The sequence below is a fragment of the Acanthaster planci genome, linkage group LG19, assembly GCF_054643075.1.
Source record: "Acanthaster planci isolate LZ-2023a linkage group LG19, COTS_SCS, whole genome shotgun sequence".
Taxonomy (NCBI): domain Eukaryota; kingdom Metazoa; phylum Echinodermata; class Asteroidea; order Valvatida; family Acanthasteridae; genus Acanthaster; species Acanthaster planci.
In genome coordinates, this window is record NC_141795.1 from 5,630,113 (window position 1) to 5,648,220 (window position 18,108).

General features: G+C 39.4%; 1 protein-coding gene, 1 long non-coding RNA gene and 1 pseudogene across 4 annotated transcripts in view; 2 read left to right on the top strand and 1 right to left on the bottom strand.

Moving 5' to 3' along the window:
• Positions 1–18,108, top strand: part of LOC147795980 (uncharacterized) — a 45,220-nt gene that overhangs the window by 22,938 nt on the left and 4,174 nt on the right. For both annotated transcript variants that reach the window (XR_015428367.1, XR_015428368.1), the window contains exon 2: positions 18,008–18,056. This is a non-coding gene — a long non-coding RNA (uncharacterized LOC147795980). The remainder of the gene's footprint in view (positions 1–18,007; positions 18,057–18,108) is intronic.
• On the top strand, positions 286–2,763 carry LOC147795983 (uncharacterized; annotated as a pseudogene). Its single transcript, XR_015428366.1, has 2 exons — positions 286–442; positions 1,693–2,763. The product of XR_015428366.1 is annotated as an uncharacterized LOC147795983 (transcript).
• anxa7 (annexin A7) lies at positions 3,001–14,392 on the bottom strand. The gene is made up of 14 exons (XM_022223827.2): positions 13,999–14,392; positions 11,587–11,803; positions 11,432–11,474; positions 10,911–11,258; positions 10,686–10,744; positions 9,930–10,083; positions 9,130–9,224; positions 8,272–8,385; positions 7,403–7,493; positions 7,200–7,279; positions 6,842–7,012; positions 6,093–6,168; positions 5,875–5,987; positions 3,001–5,549 (listed from the first exon to the last, which is right to left on the bottom strand). The coding sequence occupies exons 2-14, from the start codon at positions 11,794–11,796 to the stop codon at positions 5,424–5,426; spliced, it is 1,680 nt and encodes a 559-aa protein (XP_022079519.1). The 5' UTR covers positions 11,797–11,803; positions 13,999–14,392; the 3' UTR covers positions 3,001–5,423.

The following is an 18,108-nucleotide window of genomic DNA, read 5'->3' on the forward strand; positions in this document are numbered from 1 at the left end:
GGTGAAATTCGTCAACCGTCATTTATCTGGAGGTTTAAAACGAAACCTACATCAGTTTCCAAGATTCAACTTAAGTCAAAGAATTAAAAGCGGAAAATAAGATGGAAAACTAAAACAAATTAATTTCATGGTTAATTTCCTCCCGCATTTTAGTAATAAGCAAGGCAACACTAAAGTACATTATAATAATCATACACACGTGCGTGATTTGATGTACATGTATATGAAGCCGCTGTCCTTCATATTTTACCCTTATTCACAAGATAATGACGTGTTGAGCGGTTATAAATAAGTGCGCATGCGCTTAACGTAATGCGGTGAATCTCGTCTTAGCTCGTACGTCGTCAATATTTGTAGTGAAGCACTTACATGAAGGCATTAGAGCTGGAGATGAGACGGGGCATCTTAAGAATGCATCTGATTTTTGTGGTGTTGAATACAGGTAAGATACTACTATTTCGTAACATTTTTTAGGAAGGACACGTGCATGTAACGAATATAAGATTACCAAAGCTTGTAAAGATATGAAACCTTAAGTAAAATTCTTTCTTTATTCAATGACAAGCAAAAATCAGAATTGTCTATCAGGGATAGCTGCAAGCATTGTCATTTGGTCGTACAATAAAGACAATATCCCCTATACGTATAGACTGAGCGGTAAGCTGACAGGGTGTCTGCCAGCTTCTTGATGGTGTATTTTGCACCTCGATCGTGATTATAATGATGATGAAATGGCAATGCACAAGAAGCATTTACGAATTCGCATTAGTGAATGACTGTTATACATGTATTTGTCAATATTTAACCCTGTCAAACCGGCCTTGTAATAAGCCGTTTCATAATGACCAGGCTTTCAGGACTTGCTTTCATAATAATAAATAATCATGTCCACTATCGTGTATATCCTACGCGACATGGATAACGGGGCATTAACGCCGAAAGATTATGCATTCTAAACTGAAGGAGTCATTTTAATTCGTACGCATGTCGATTTCCTTTCATATGTTGTTCACCTGCCCCCCATATTTCGTCATCGACATTGTACCCAGTCTACAGTTTTCTTAATTTTTAATCCCTGATTTTAAAATACGCTTTCCTTGTGACAACTGCAGCTTAATTAATTTACATAATGTATCCAGCTTGAGTGTTTACGTCATTGCATTAATGTTCACGGATTTGCAAACATTTCAATTACAATGGCCCTCTTTAATTTCCCCCAAAAATGTTTCACAATCCAGGAACAAAAACATGCATAATACGTCGACATTAAATGTCATTGTGGGGGTAGTTGCTGACTTCGGACGTTACCTAGGTGACTAAAAGCTGATCTAGGTGTGGATGCATTATTGATGGTTTGTTGAAAAAACTGATAGCTGCGGGTGCTGGTTGGTCGTGCTTGTGTGACTTGCGTATCAAAGCTGACATGCACTTCATGAACCAATATGGTCAAAGGACGCTGAGTATTAGATATCAAGATCGAAATGCGCTGAACAAATCTCAAAGGTGTTATAATTAATTTAAATTATGGCTGGGAACAGTTCATACACGAACATCACTTGGCATCCTGTGCACAAACCCTATGAAGCTGCTCTTAGAAAACAGTATTTTCTAAGGCTAAGCATCAAGGCATTGCAAGTTGTTTTATACACAAGGAATAGCCTACTTTACTTCCTTTCTTTTCTTCGGTTTCAGCTGTCTGGATGTATATGTATCACTATGGGGAGCAGACCATCCTCTACTTACACAGGAACCAATGGGACGGTGACCAATCAAGCTGAGGTTCTCTTAAGAACTGAAAATAATCAACTGAAAGAAAAAAATCAAAGCCTTTGAAAAACTTGAACCAGACAAGCTTAAACAGGAGAATGAAGAGCTAAAAAGGTTGAACAAAGATCTGTACAGTGAGCTAGAAATTCTTCGTGAATCAATCTCCCGAAAGTCAAATGATAATTTATCAGAGCAAGCAAAGAAATCACAACATGGTAGCAAAGACACAAAGGAAAAACAACGATCAACTAGAAGAATCAATTCTAACCTTACGCCCCAAAGAATGAGTGACATCGACGCTTACGGTCAAGGAATACCCTTAGAGAAGCATCCTCCTATTAAAATCAAAAGTCGTCGTAAAAGGGAAAAGAGAGGGAGTGCAACTGAAGGGAGACGATTCCAAACCCAAATCGTCAATAGAGACAAAGGAAGACCAATCACAGGGCACAAGCAAGATAAATGCTCAGGGGCATCTTGAGCAACCTGAGAGTTTAACCCCGGATAAGGATCCTGACGGAACAACGTGTAACGTTAACGCCCGAGCAGCAGATGACCATTGATTCCGGACAGTCCTTAGAAAATGCCACGCCATGTCTGTCAGCTGACGAGGATAACAGATCATGTCAAGAAAGCGACTTACTGTAATAAATGAGTGACAACACGTGTCTCTGGAGGGATTTTATCTGAGGGATATAAAGTATCAAAGAAACTTAGTATTCAAAAATACATTCCATATTTTTATGAGAATATGCGGGAAATGATCAATATATTACAAAGGCTTAACTGGGTCAATTTGTCCCAAGACCAGAACATGTACTTCACACGATACTGTAATCTATGTTGCTGAACTTTGGGTGGAAATTTTCATTTGTTAAAGAATGGAAGGATTGCGCGAAGACTGCTTTTTTCTTTATCTTTCACTTGTTCCAACGACTCAAGGATCAACAGGCTACCAGAGCATGCCCATGTATTGATGACGTCACTTCAGATGGGTATTACATGTGATCTTTCCCGAGACAGCTAGCTGGAGCATAGCATAAAAAGAAAGCACACTCGTAAACAAAGCGTTTCGTTATCGGTACACAGTTCTTTCAGAAAGCATCCACGATTGTCCAACCGGCAGAATGATGCTTATTGCTTAAAAACAGGAAACAAAGAAGAGCTGTAGTGTTTATTTTATCATAAGTTTCTCCTTTTATTGACTAAACAAGAAAACCAATCAAGACAAAAGTATGTAATACACCACTCAGCATTTACCTTTTATTTGTCACTATGATGTATATATTACTTGCTATTCCATACTAATTTACTCTGCATGTACAAATTTCAATCCACCACCCTGATAAAACAAGTGACGTCTACGGCTTACGAACAAATTACTGAGACTGGCTGATATAATCTGCTATTTTGAATCCAACAGTTTCGAAATGTAATTCTTATTTGATTCATCCCCACGGTAATTTCATGACTATAATCTTAAATGTTCGGAGGACTTTTAAGAATCCAACTACAAAAGAAAAACAAAAAATTGGTACGTTCGAACATTCATCGAATGTTTATTTTTAAAAGAAATGAATTTAACATCAATCGTTCATTCACCACCTAAGTTTTTTTCAAGTTTTATAGTACGGACAGTCTGTATATTCGTATACTTCGCAAATTCAAAATTTATTAAGACGTGTTTTCATGAAAGTTTGTTTTGAGGTGAAAATGCATAATTTAAACATGCACCACTATGAATAAACGGTAAATCGGTCTTCATTAAGATGCCTCCTACACTGCACAATTAATAATCTACATGACTACTGTATATATTTTGAAATACTTTTGTCACAAAGTAGACATATATATATGTACTCAAACAGTTTATTATGTTTCGGACTGTTATTTATGCACAAGACTAACATAAAAGGGAGACAAGCCCCCTATTAAAGGTCTATATAAAAGAGAATAGCTTATATGGTATTGATTAATCACAGCATATGCATTCTACCGAAAAATAACCCTGTACCTATAAGCATATGATTGGGAATTTAATGGGAAACATGACCTATCAACTAGAAGCTTCACGTTTTATTAGGTTCCCAAATGCAAATTAAAAAACGTTAGGCAAGATCGGTCAAATTGAGCGGATGACACAATACCACTTCGTCGTTCCGTGGAATGACATTTTAATTGTAACCTCCTCATCTCGGTACGAAATGTTCACAGAAATAGATTTCATGTTCAGAGACCTAAAATGTTCAATGTAAATGTATATTTCCTTGTACATGTATTTTAAAGTTGGAAAACCTGTAAGGGTTGGGGCAATCTCACCGTGAATGTTCAGCTTTTCTAACAGGAAAAGTAACAACATTTATTTTCGAGAAAATTAACATTCTAATCTAAAAAATTCCCTACCTCCAACATCACCAATGAACATTTACATTTCGCCAAATAAGTTTCAAAAATTGCGGGTAATATCTTCTTGTTTTATGGAGAATATATTTTGTGTTACACATCTGCATTGAATATTAATATTTTTGAAATTAATTTACTAAACATAATTTAAGGCTACTTTTAATTCAACATTTTCTCATCTTATAGTACTATAATTTAATCTTTAATCGTCTATAGTTCATACAGCTCATAACTTTAGTAATATTCATATACGAGGAAGAACTTCTAAAGCCAGGCTTTTCTTAGATGCAATTAGAGTTGTTTCAAACTGAAGACTTCCATTGAGCTGTTGTAAACAAAGTATCAGCGATTACAGTTGCCGTGACAGGCGGAATTTAATTTCAATTCAGCAATTCTAAACAAACAGTTAACATGCCAGCAGGTTGTTTTACAACACTAAGTTTTCCAATAAAGTTTATGCACCTCAGCCTACTCCATCTTTATGTGTATTTGGTTTTTACCTGTATTCACTCGTTACCTTATCCATCGCGATTTGACAAATATGTAAATCTAACTTCATCAATTAATAAATGGACTGATTTTGTGACATTTGGGAAGGTGACCTGAGGGTTTTTAACATTTGAAAGAGTGTCTAATTTAGCAAGACACATATTCCTTCCTTTGAAGAGAGGTGAGTACAAGCAGAGGATAGGAGCTTAAAATGAAAAGAATTTCAACTTCTAAGAGTTATACAGGCAGTGAACACGTGAAATTTAGTAAATCTGATTAGTGCAGAAGAAAAAGTGATCAAGTATGAAAACAGACTGTATCTTTACTTCTGTGCCTCATGGCACAATAAAATACTTGGAATTTCTTTGTTGTATTCAGTTTGTCTACTACAAATAAAATCAAAATGAATTAAAACAAACAATGATATGAACTGAAAATTTCCAAAGTTAATCCTCTTCACATGTTTTCTTTTATTGTATAGTTCTAAGCACTTTAACCCTTACCCCCTAGGGTGTACGTAAAATCATATTGAAATCAGAGGATTTGGGACTGTTAGGGTTAAAAAAATAAAATAACAAGCTCTCTAATGATATAAATCTTAATTAAGACATTTAACTTACCATTTTAACTGCAGCGACGACAACTTTGGCGCAAAAGCCTCACTACATGTCATATGGCATATTCTCTATATTGGATCAAACACCTAGTTTTTGTTATACATGCACATCCTACAACAAACTGAGTATACTAAGATATCAGGTGAACTTTCATTCTTTACCAATAACAGCCAGCAACAATCTCTTGAAGTCACCAGATGTATCATGTTCAACCATCTTGGACAGAGTCTTGTGGTATTTCTCCAAGAATGCCTTCTTGATCTCAACAAGATCAATCTGTAACAGAGAGGAAGACAGTCATGGGTCATATTTTCACAAAACATTTCTCAAGGAGGCCATAAAGCCAAGTAGATGCTGCCATGAAGAAACTAGCCATTTTGATCACATGACCCCTGGGTAATTTTCTTCTTGTGGGTCTGGGTGAAGACTGGTTTGTTTGCACAAAAACTAAAAAACATGTACACACGTATCAAGACGGTTCCTTATGCATGATGCAGTAGGAGGCATGTGGGTGCATCTGATATAGTTGAAAGTCTAGAAGGATATTATAACTTTTCACATCAAGTATAATCTCTGAAACAACAAATGATGAGTAACATACCTCAGAGCGAGTTACAATTACTCGAATGAGAGTGTCTTCATCAGTGCCTGCTCCTTTCATTGATCGATAAAGACGCTCAGCAAAGTAAGCAGGTCGGCTCTTAACACACTGGACTAAAAAAAACAAAAACACCAGCAAGGTAGGTAGCTCTTCATGGAAAAACAGAGCAGAAGTTCTTTCTACACTGAACAAACAACAAACAATTGACTGATACCAACCAATAGTCATCATTCCTTTCTTAAGATCTCCAGACATCTCACGTTCAATACTACTCATAATGTCACGCTGAGAAATCTAAAAAGAACAAGGCATGGAACAAATAAAATAGTGAAAACTTTCACTGAATAAATGTCTCCAAAGGCTTCTTGATTATGGCATAACTTCTGCAGTCATTTTATGTTGCATAAGTTGTGCCAATCAGAGCAAAAACAAATAATTTGACAAACTCAGTGTTCAGTTAAGGCTCATCATTGCTGAACTTAACAAGGCTTATATGAAAAATATACAACTTTGTTTCAGAAGGTAATGAAAATTTGTTTGGTTGTGAGAGAACTGTGAGATGTTCTGTCCTGTTGCAATGAGGAAATGTCAATAACTTTTTCACAATGGCAAGCAGAGGCACTTCTTTGTTTGATGATGACTGTAATATTGAAAACAAACAGCCATCATAAAAGCTGTTATTATAATTAAAATGTAACATCTAAGCAACTTCTTGTGAAATCAAACATAACTATAATGTGCAGCGACAGCACAAATTTGCGGCACAAGACTCACTGGCATGCATTTCCCGCAATTGCAGGTGCTACATATATACCTCTGCCTTGGCCCACAAATTTTGATTTTGTAAAATTCAGTCACTTTGATACCTCTGTAGAAAAATAGCCATGGTCCAATCATATACAATTCATCTAATTCATTTTAAATAATCAGTGATGTGATATCTTTACTCCAGTTTTCCTGATTTCACCTTGATATACTCATCAAATGTTGCTCGCAGTTGTGCAAAGTTACGAACAGCCAGAATCATGTTGAAAATGGATTCATCAGTTCCCCATTTCTTTTCTCCAGCTTGGTAGAGTTTGTTAGCTTCGTCTCTAGCTTTGGCAATGTCAACAGTATTGCCTTCATCACGGTTACCCTAAAAATCAACATTAGGCATTTTGTGAATGTTATCAAGGTCAATGCAGAGAGTTGGTTGTGCTAACATTATTACCTTCATCAACATTACTCTAAAAGTACCATAAACACAGGCCATAGATTTTGAATATGACATATGAATACGCTGTTATATTTTTAATTTAATTCAGAAATACTGTTTGACATACCTGACACATCGAAACCAGAAGACGCTGAAAGTGACCACTTGTATCACCAATACAATCTTTCTCAAGAGAACGATGGTAATCTAAGATACAATGCAAAGTAACAGATAACATTATATGGGGTTTTCTTTCTTGTCATAACAATGCCTAAGCACGTCTTTTTCCAAATCTTTTCTAATGATAAGTACAAGATTAACTATACTCACTTTTCTTGTACTCTGCAGTTAGAGCTTGGACTTGTTCATTAGTTCTAGAGCACAAAATCTCAATCAATGTTTCCTCGTCTGTTCCTATACCCTGTCATTAAAAGCACAAGTGATGATATCATGGAATTATTGAGAAATTGGTGTACCGGTACAAGGGGGTCTAGTCCCATTGTGAAATACAACGAGCACCAGCACGGTAGATGTGACATGTACAAAGACCAAAACTCTCAGGAGGATATGTATAGCCTAGCCTTTATTTATTGGTGACCAGCAACTCACAGACATCCTTAGGAGCTTGAGCCCTGGATGTGACAATACGTCCTCTAGATGTTTGTTGGCTGGAAGTGGCCAGATTGTATTACTTTTTGGCATGACTTGCTATACTTTTTTGGCACCACTGTGTGCATAGCTACAAGCTGCTAGTTGGCTGTTGACTTGGCTACAGGTAGCAGTATGGCTACACTTGGGGTAAGGTGACTTAAGCAAAGTTGACCCTGGAATTAAGCTTGGGTAAATCCTGCAGCAGTGTCAGCAAGGCTCCAATAGTTATTCTCGTCCGTCTTTCTCTGGCTATTATCTCCTTCCTTAACTTTATCCTGCCGTGACTCTGCCTCCCATTCCCCATTCAGTGGCAGATGGGCCGCCATCCCCGAGCGAGCGATTGGCTGGGGGCCCAAACTGTTACAATGTAATAGTGATGTTACAGTATAGATCATGAGCTGAAATGTTACTGAAGTTGAAAAAGAAACATTTTGCTGCTTTTTAGGCTTTATTTTAACAAGTTTTAGTGTAACCATATGGAGCATAACAAACTTTGCAACAAACTGCAAATAGCTAGAGAAGCATGGTGAAAAGAACATGTTGCATACCCCAACTGACTTATGAAGCTGATGAGCTTCAAAGTATTCCAAAGGCATGAAGAGAGCTAAGATGCATTCCTCCAAGTGACCGCTCAGCTCCGACTTCAGATCTTTGATCAAATCCTATCAAGAAAACCACTAAGACATTCTCAGTATTCTTGAGTCTTCACTTCAGAACAATGTGGCATTAAAGATTCTTGCGATTAAGTTTTACTTGGACTGGCATTTGTGTATCTATATACTTGTCTACAATGTACGAAACTATTTAAAATCCTTTTGCGTTAAGTGTTGAAAAGTGCGTCTTTTTAAACAATAAAACTTGTCCACCTTTTTTCAGACATGTGAGAATGCTGTTGCTGTGATGTAAATCAGGAAAGACACTGTTCAATTTACATCTTTTCATGTACAAATTGTGAATCCCAAGTTTGCTCTTTGAGAACATTTCTGAGAAAACCATGTTTACTGGCAAATTTGCCATTTACTTTGCAACATTAAATTGCCGTTCCGGCAGTTTTTTAGGAACAAATCAAGGCAAATTGAGGTTCAGTGCCTAGACGCTACAGTTTTTCACATAAAATTCATTTAAGCATCAAAATGAAAATGGCTCCAAAATATAGTTTGATATAGCCAAACAAATATTAAATAATAAGGTTAATTGAAACACAAAATGTAAAATTTCAAGGGGTGATGGTAAAACCATTGTAACACACGGCAGTTGAGTAACAGTTGAAAAGTGGAATTATTTTCATTATACTTTTCATTAACAGCTAATCATATACAATTTCCCACTCTTTGGTCAATAAAACAGTACCCGTTATATTCATGTATGAAGTTGAACTTTGGATCTCAGCCAGGACGTTTAAGTACCTTGCCATACATTGTCTTGTACTTCAATTTGATCTCTTGTCGTTGCTTGTTACTTCTGTTTGCTATCACATTTATAATGGCTTTTTCATCAGTCCCTGAAAAAGAAAGAAAATACATGCATTCTTGGTACACAAACCATTTGGAAAGTGAAAAGAATATCACAATAAAGTTGGGTTAGCTCTAAGTACAAACAAGTAAACCAAAATGAGGGGTCTTACAGTGGTACAATGATCACTTGACACTAGTGTGATAAAATAACACCCTACAACACCCAGCAAGGAATGGCAACACAACACTCAGCAAGGAATAACAACACAACACTCAGCAAGGAATAACAACACAACACTCAGCAAGGAATGGCAACACAACACCCAGCAAGGAATGGCAACAAAACACCCAGCAAGGAATAACAACACAACACTCAGCAAGGAATGGCAACACAACACCCAGCAAGGAATGGCAACAAAACACCCAGCAAGGAATAACAACACAACACTCAGCAAGGAATAACAACACAACACCCAGCAAGGAATAACAACACAACACTCAGCAAGGAATGGCAATACAACACCCAGTAAGGAATAAAAACACAACACTCAGCAAGGAATGGCAACACAACACCCAGCAAGGAATAACAACACAACACCCAGCAAGGAATGACAACACAACACCCAGCAAGGAATAACAACACAACACTCAGCAAGGAATAACAACACAACACTCAGCAAGGAATGGCAACACAACACCCAGCAAGGAATGGCAACAAAACACTCAGCAAAGAATGACTGGATGATACTTACCCAGTCCTTTCATAGCTTTGCGCATTACTTCTGCATCTTTCTCTGCATCAAATGGATGAGCTGGTTTAATAGTTCCATGTGTTTCAAATGGTTGCTCTTTCAGAGACATCTTACTCATTGCAGCTGTTACTGGCTGAGCAACTGGTGGAGGACCCTAACAAAATGTCAGATGATTTTCATAAGACATTGGTTAATTCCCAAGCTAATGGGATCAGCCGAATAACTACCTGTCTGGAATGAAATGCCCTTTATGGATCAAGAGTAAGATCTTATGATTTAGCACTTCATGTGTCAGATGATAAGATTAATGCATATTGAAATATTTATTTGTCTGAATGCACATTAAAATAGAACAAATGTCTCAGCATCATCACCAAACACAAATTACATGTATAAATGTGTACGTCAAAAACTGTTGATGGCATTTTGCACAAAATTATGGGCCAATCACAGTGCATTTTTCATTCATAGCAAACGTCTGGAAGTACTTGCAGCGCGATACATATGAGATCAAGAGAAAATCGGGGAGGACTGTGCATAGTTTTCATGCTTGACCTGTGGTTAAGGTTCGCTTTCTCAGTGAAAAATGAAAACTGTGCACACTTTAAATTTGGCCAGACTATGGTGTAGTCTCCCACAGGACAAAGTTGGCACTATGCATAGCTTCCATACTTTCATCCTACACGTCTTATGTTTTAGGTTTATTTTCCTGAACAGAAACCAAAGTAAGGATTCTTGCACAACTTTCATACTTACCTGTGGTTTAGGTTTGTTATCTTGACCATATAGAGCTGCAGCAGATGGTATATTAGCACCTGCATAAAAGCCAATTAAATCACTATTAAGCCAATGTCTGATCTTATCTCAGACTGTCTTGTCTTCAGGTAGATGTACTCATAATCAGATGATGGGATTTCAGTACATGTAAAGAACCCTGATCCTCTGAATAGCCAGTTTGTAATTTATAAGCACATTACTTACCTCCACCTCCTGGTTGCGACTGTTGCTGAGGATAAGCCCCCTGTCCTCCATATGGAGCACCTGTTGCTGGAGGCTGCTGGCCGTAGGGTGCACCTGTTGCCGGAGGCTGCTGGCCATAGGGTGCACCTGCTTGGGGCTGCTGGCCATAGGGTACACCTGCTTGTGACTGTTGGCCATAGGGTGCACCTGCTTGGGGCTGCTGACCATAGGGGGCTCCAGTTGGTGCTTGACCATAAGGTGCTCCTGCAGGAGGTTGTCCATAGGGTGCAGCAGCAGGGGGCTGACCATAAGGTGCAGCAGCTGGCGGTGGTTGACCATAAGGGGCACCAGCTGGTGGCTGGACTCCAGCTGCATTAAGCCACAAGTGATAATCATATTATCAGAATCAACTAAATTGAATTTAAATGTAACTACCTCCAGCCAATGTCAAAAAAGTCATTTTTTTTTCAGTCATGGTACGATACAGAAATCTCTGAGATTTATAAATCAAGTTACCACATCTGGTTTTATCATGAACTTACTTGGGTAATGTTGAGCACCTCCAGCTGGTGGGTAGCCAGCTGCCTTATGGAATAAGAAATAAAATAAATTTAAAGTTCCCAAAACTTGCTTAAGATTGAACATTTATGGGACCTGCAGTGAAAGTCATTTAATGGTACCAGGCCGATTAGCTTACTTGTTGTGGATATGCCCCTGGTGCACCAGGAGGGGGTGGGTAAGACCCCGGTGGTCCTGGTGGGGGTGGATAGCCAGCCGGTGCTCCAGTCGCAGGGGGATAACCTCCTGGTGCAGGTGGATAACCCGGTCCTGAGGGTGGTGGGTAACCAGCTCCAGGAGGTGCATAGCTACCAGGGGGTGCGTAACCACCAGGTGGAGGGTAGCTCATAGTGATACTGCAAAATAATCAATATCCAATATGTATCTGAATGTGTGATTTATAAAAATTACACATTATAATTGTCAGTGATGGAAATGGATGAGTGACTTATACAAGTTTAATGTAAGTAAGAGACTAAGATGGATGAGGAGCTGTTGCTAGTCTAATTAGCCATGGTCAGTAGAACACTCCTTGCCAGTGCAGATAATGTACAGTGGACAGATACAGGTATTGTATAGGAATCCACAGTATGTTTGCATATGAATAATCGTAGTCTCAATGGATGTATTGTGGTGTACCAGTGCATCATTGCTTGTTCTCAGCATAAAGTAGTAGATAATCCATTGTTATTGCTATGCCCATACATGTACATATGCAGCAAGGTATGAGACGGAGAGAACCCCCTGCTTTGTGTTGGTCATTGTCTCGCAGGAATCTGGGGAATTCCTTTCAGACATCTTGGGGGGACGTGTTAAGTAACAATAGTCTGGAATGTGTATAGGGATTGGACATGTTGGGGGGTAGCCCTCGGTCTCATTTCTTGCTGGGTATATACATACACACTATATGTACTCAGCGGCTGGCTGCTGGTAACCATACATGTACACTGTACATACTCAGTGGCTGGCTGCTGGTAACCATACTGTACATGTACACTGTACATACTCAGTGACGGTACTCAGTGGCTGGTTGCTGGTAACCAAAGATTGTATAGCGTCACGCAGCGGTGCAAGATGGATAACTTGGCCAAAAAGGTGTTATTATCATGGGCACAATTCGAGTGTGAACGTTAATACGCAGGCCTACACAGTTTTCCAATACTCAACTTCAGCTCCGTCTCAGGCTTCAGGCAAGTGTTTCTTTTTTACTACCTGACTTTGAAGTTGTAAATGTAATAGTAAGTCTGATAGCGCCACAATACATCAAGTTAGATGCAAAAGAACCAAAAATTACGGTGCTTAAAATTATGCTTCTGGCCTACATGTACAACCAAGGATTGATTTTGAAGATAAAGCCTCAGATGGAGACGAAGTTGAGTTGGAAACGGCCTATATGTGTGCCTGCCTGTCGCAGCACCTGCGCCTTTGCATGCACTGCACAGACGTATTCCAACACAAATGGCGCCCGTGCGATAACGTTTTACACATATTCACAGCGTTATAAGATATTTGCTGGTAACCATATATGTACATGTAGTGACAAAGAAAATAAAAAACCTCTGTATCAACATGGAATATTCAACATGTATTAAAAAGACCAGGGCCAATTTGTGCGTCAAATATGTTGCTGCAAAATAGTACAAATGATAAAATTACTGATCTTTGGATGTTAAACAAGTACTGACTTGAAATCACAAAGTGTGTAATCACTATTGTATAGGCTTATAACATTAAGCAGCCCCAAATGTTGGCATAAGCAAAATCAGGGCCCACTGCAGAAACTTCAGGATGGTACGTGTAGCTACTACAATTTCATTATTTTCCAATATTTCTTTTTTTTGTGAAGAAATACTGCAATCATTTTAAAAAACAACAGAGCACTAAAAATCAGTTGAGGGGTGTATACCTGTAAAATAATATTAAAGCAACCATGGGCCAACATTCTACTTGCACGCACATTTTAAGAACTTTTAAAAATGAGAAAGAGCTGCCCACTATCCATTTTTGTTTACATCAAAATCTGATGCATCATTGTAATAGCATATTGTTAGCATTTTCAATGACTTTTTGGCTTCATCTGGTGAGGTTACAGGTGCACTGGGAGAAACCAACGAAGCCTTCCTCATTCTTTTCCTGCTGGCAATGCTACAGGCCTACAAATAGTACATGTACATGGCCTACATCATGTTACATGAGTACACATACATGTACATGACATAGGCTCGGCCTAACAAAAAATTAGTTTTGTGGAAAATGCAAATGTCTGACACAATGCTTAGAAATCGTGAAAGAAAACAAAAAAGCGATTTCCTTGTGTCATTATTGCCTATGGACTGGGTAATATAGCCCAGGCGCATACTGGGCGCGATGGATGTAGGCTACCTGTGCAACCTCGGCCTGGTCTCGCACCCTTCCACGTTCCAGCTAAGTAGGCCTAGACCTACTGCAAGTTTGCTGATTATTGCTCAAAATTTCACCTCTTTAGCACTTTGTGAAGTCTAATCATAAGGCTATACGAAATATACTATTAACATCTAAATCAAGAACCAACCTGAGGCAAAGCAGCCAATTCCAGCTCAAACGTTACGCACCACAACTTGCAATACGGGTACTGTACATACATGTACTGTACAATGTACAGTATACATGTAGGCCTTCATCATACATGTAATATGAATCTACGCCCTTCTGTTCGTTTCCTGTGCACGTACGCAACTACACACACTGTTCCGCTTGCTCCGGAAAAATACGGAAAGTTGTGTAGGCCGCTGGAAAACCTCCAATTCGATCATGTATTTACAGAAATTTGTGTAGTATCGTGTTGCGCCGATCAACAAGAGACAAAGAGAAATTTCCCTTCTGAAAAGCACCAAAAAGAATGGAATTTATTTCTCCATAAATCCTACAAATCATTATGCTCCCATTTGGTGTCACCCTTGTCGACTCTGTGTCGCAAGCGTTTACTCGTAGGGCGTGATCCGTGTGTGTCGTGCGAGTTTGCGAACTCATATGGGTCCGGGTATACATGTACGTACGGGGACTGTGCGTGTAGTTGACATAAACATAACCACGCCGTGCTCTGCCGCCCTCAACGCCAGTTTCTCGACAAAATTTCCTAGTCTGGCTGGATACCAGAGGGATTTCACATTAGCGCCCTCTGCGCGCATCTGCCCCGCGCGGCGCTATACGATCTTTGATCAAAGCCGAGGCTCTCGGTGTTGAACTTCGTCGCGCGCGCACGCGGAGTCGACACAGTACATACAGTATCCCGTTCGTAAGTGTGACACCACTTCAGTTTAAACCACGTCCACTGCACAAGATACACGACAATCGCAGGTACGTTAGTTCGCGGTAAATTGTTGTTATTTTTTCTTTTGATTTTACGTGTCGAGTCATCCTGAAATACTCTTCCACAAAAATTTGCAGCCTGAAAAGTCTAAATTTAACATACCTTCATGTATTTTGTGTCTTGACTCCTTACTTTCAATCGTCTGATCGTATTTAGAATTGAAACTGACACATACAGCCTCGTTTTCAAACGCGGAAGTGCGCAGATCGACGCTAATAAAAGCGTCGTATTGAGATCCCTCTATGCTGGTATAACCATAAGTCTTTATACTGTGATGGGTATTCGTAACCAAAACACAATGAATTCCTCCAGTTTCCGGAAACAGCCGACATATTCCGAACATGTCGACGTCCTGTCCACATTCGGATAGTATCGTTAGTGTTCGGCTATTTACAGCAGTGTCGGAATGGGGCCGCATAAATGGGGCGGGGGTGAACCGGTGCGTGCAGTGCACTGATCTCTTGTCAGTATCAGTGGTAGAGATCAGTGGTCCACTGTCCCAATTCAAGGAAAATTCTCCGACAGCGGAGGCGCTTAAAAAGTGTCCCTGACAGATTCTTTCGGAAAGAAGGGTCTGTTTAGGCCAAGAAATTGTGGGATTGTGTCAGTATAACCCAGGATTATCTCTGTAGATTCATGGTCACCTATCTGGGGGCAAAGCAGAAAAAATGTGATTGAAAATTTGTTAGAAGAGCCTGAGAAGGTGAGGGATGTCATTTGAAAATGGCTGCTGAGAAAACGGAACATTCACTTTTGGGGGGTGAGTTTGGTTTTGGCGGATAATTAAAAATTTCATTTGTTAACGTACTAAAAATTGAAAATTAATTGAAATCTGAAGGACCAAACAACACATTGTTTGAGAGGCCTCAGGGACTTAAGTTGCCCGCCATGGGGCAGCAAACTTTGTTGATTTTTACACTATTTTCAATGGGGTCAGAATTTGTTCAATGTACCCCGATCGGCGCGGAGTAAAACTGCGTGCTTATCGCTCCGAGCGTGTTTTGAGGGCGTGTTTTTTGCTACTCAACATTCATCTCCATTATGGAGATCAATGTACTCACCGCACAGGCATGCGTTTATAATGGAAATCAATAGTGCGTTTGAACCAGAGCACGCTGAATACGCGTAATATCTGTGCGCTTGGGGGTGCACTTCAACTCGGGGCGGATAGTAACTAAACGTTCTCTAAGGCCGTTTTCTAATACACGACTTCAGCTCCGTTTGTGGCTTCAACCTTTTTTTCTAACTGCCTGACTTTGAAGTTGTAAGCGTGCTAGTAAGTCATATAGTGCCACAAAACATCAAGTAAACGTGCAATAGAGGCAAACACTGCAGTACTTCAATTTATTTTAAACGCTTCAGGCCCACAATCGGGGATTGGTTTTGGAAATGAGTATTGGAAAACGGCCCAAACGCCCAGTTTAGTGCAATTTCTACACGGTATGCCAAATGAGATATTCCCCCCAGAAATCGTTGCAGAATGTCACACATTTTTTTCCCTTTCCCAGCATAGAGATGTTTTCTTTAGTATTGTCTACATGGAACACGTAAAAAAAAACACCCAAGGATAATCCAAAGATTTTGCTCGCGGCGGGGGACAAATCACTACACATGCTTGCCAAAGACCTAGTGCCAGTCTATTGGTCCCTTTCTGTATCCTTGGCTCTACAGCAAAACTAAGAAAAAGTGTGGATTTTGTGATTAAACCCAATAGTTCTCATCAAGTGTATTTAGACACGAGGGAGATATTATTCAATGCACCTACGCAGCAGTTATTTCACCGCCGAATCCATGATGTAATCATGTGCGCTGTTCATTAAAGCCCTTCAACACCGTAAATAATCTACGGTTGTGCAAATTTTTCGCAATTCACGACTCGACGAGTAACTCAAATCGGACTACTCGAATGGTAGTTTGGCGATTGGAACAAAAAGAACCCCTTCCTGCTGAGGTCAGACAAACTGCCATGAGGTTTATTTATGAACACGAAGCTGTATGTCCTCATCGGCATGCATGCATCTTTGAAAAACCGCGGTGAACTGTCAAACTGCCAAGCACCATGCACCACGCGGACCACCTAATAATATTTTTCCCACAATTATTATACCCTACAGCATGTCGCAACGTTCAAGCGCGCTGGTTGGTTCTGTGACTGGTACTTGGTACATGTTCATATAAAACAGCAGGAACACGGGGGATCGGGGCCAACGTACATTTAACTTGCTCAAGTCCCTTAAATACTTTATTCGAAAAAGAAAATCAAAGACTGTCTTTTCTTATATACAGAAAGTACAAACCCAAGCATGGGGTTTATTCAGTTCAAGCCACATAAATGAACATGTCTCATCAGGTGTGTTCAGGAAATAATTTCTACCGTCTGTTTTATCTTCCCGAATGATCGGCCCTCCCTCAAAAGTAAAGAATACGAGAGGAACTCGGACTTCCTTTATATCTGTATATGCAGCATAAACTACATTGAGGGCGCTATTACAGATTGAACGTTGATGTCCAACATCAGAGTGAACCACTAAAAATAAATTCCCATAGACAGCAGTGACAAATCCCCATACTCCACAAATATTTTAAAAATACAAATCCCACAGGTGTTCACGCTGCACAGAAAAATGACGTTCCACGTGTCCTCTTTCATTTTCCTTTCAATTTTCGGGGGGTTTACCAATGAATTTTTGAGAAAATTTCACTAGAAGCAGACCACCCCTAACATGCAGAAAATGTCCCTGTCCAGAAAAGAAGCCATTTTGAAAAACCCTCCCTCGGCAAAATGGCTCAAATAGTGCCACTTTCAAACCCGATTGCATCCAAATTGCTCGGAATTGGAAGCCCTGAGTCCGGCCCAGAGGTCCAGTCTCATATTTCTTCGATTCCTCAGTTCCATGGCTCTCAGGGCCCTCTAATATAGAATATTTTGAGTCTATAACTTTTATTAATGAGATCGGCGGACATATTTCTGGCCTAAATATGAGGGGTGCACCCATCACCTTACTTTATTTGGAAGAAAATAAATGTTTTTTTTGTTTGGAGGGGGGGTTGGATGGGTGTTGGAAAACCTAGTATTTTGCTGAGCATTTTACGGTGTTGGAAAGTATGATGAATTTACGTATTCTTTCAAGTCACAACATGAATTTATACTAATATTTGGAGTTGGGAAGCAGTACGTTCTTTTCACCTTCTAACTCTCATTCCATTGCAGGATAGTGCGCCAGAAGCGGAAGTGATCAAAACGTCAGGACACGAGAAAGGTAAAGCAATTAATTTCAAGTGTTCACTCCGAAGAATTATGGATTTTACGTT

Coding starts and splice junctions, on each gene's coding strand:
- anxa7 (XM_022223827.2), bottom strand. CDS start 11,796: ATGAGCTACCCTCCACCTGGTGGTTACGCACCCCCTGGTAGCTATGCA. Junction 10,084..10,685: donor ATAACAAACCTAAACCACAG/GTAAGTATGAAA, acceptor ACATTTTGTTAG/GGTCCTCCACCAGTTGCTCA. Junction 8,386..9,129: donor ACAAGACAATGTATGGCAAG/GTACTTAAACGT, acceptor TTTTCTTGATAG/GATTTGATCAAAGATCTGAA.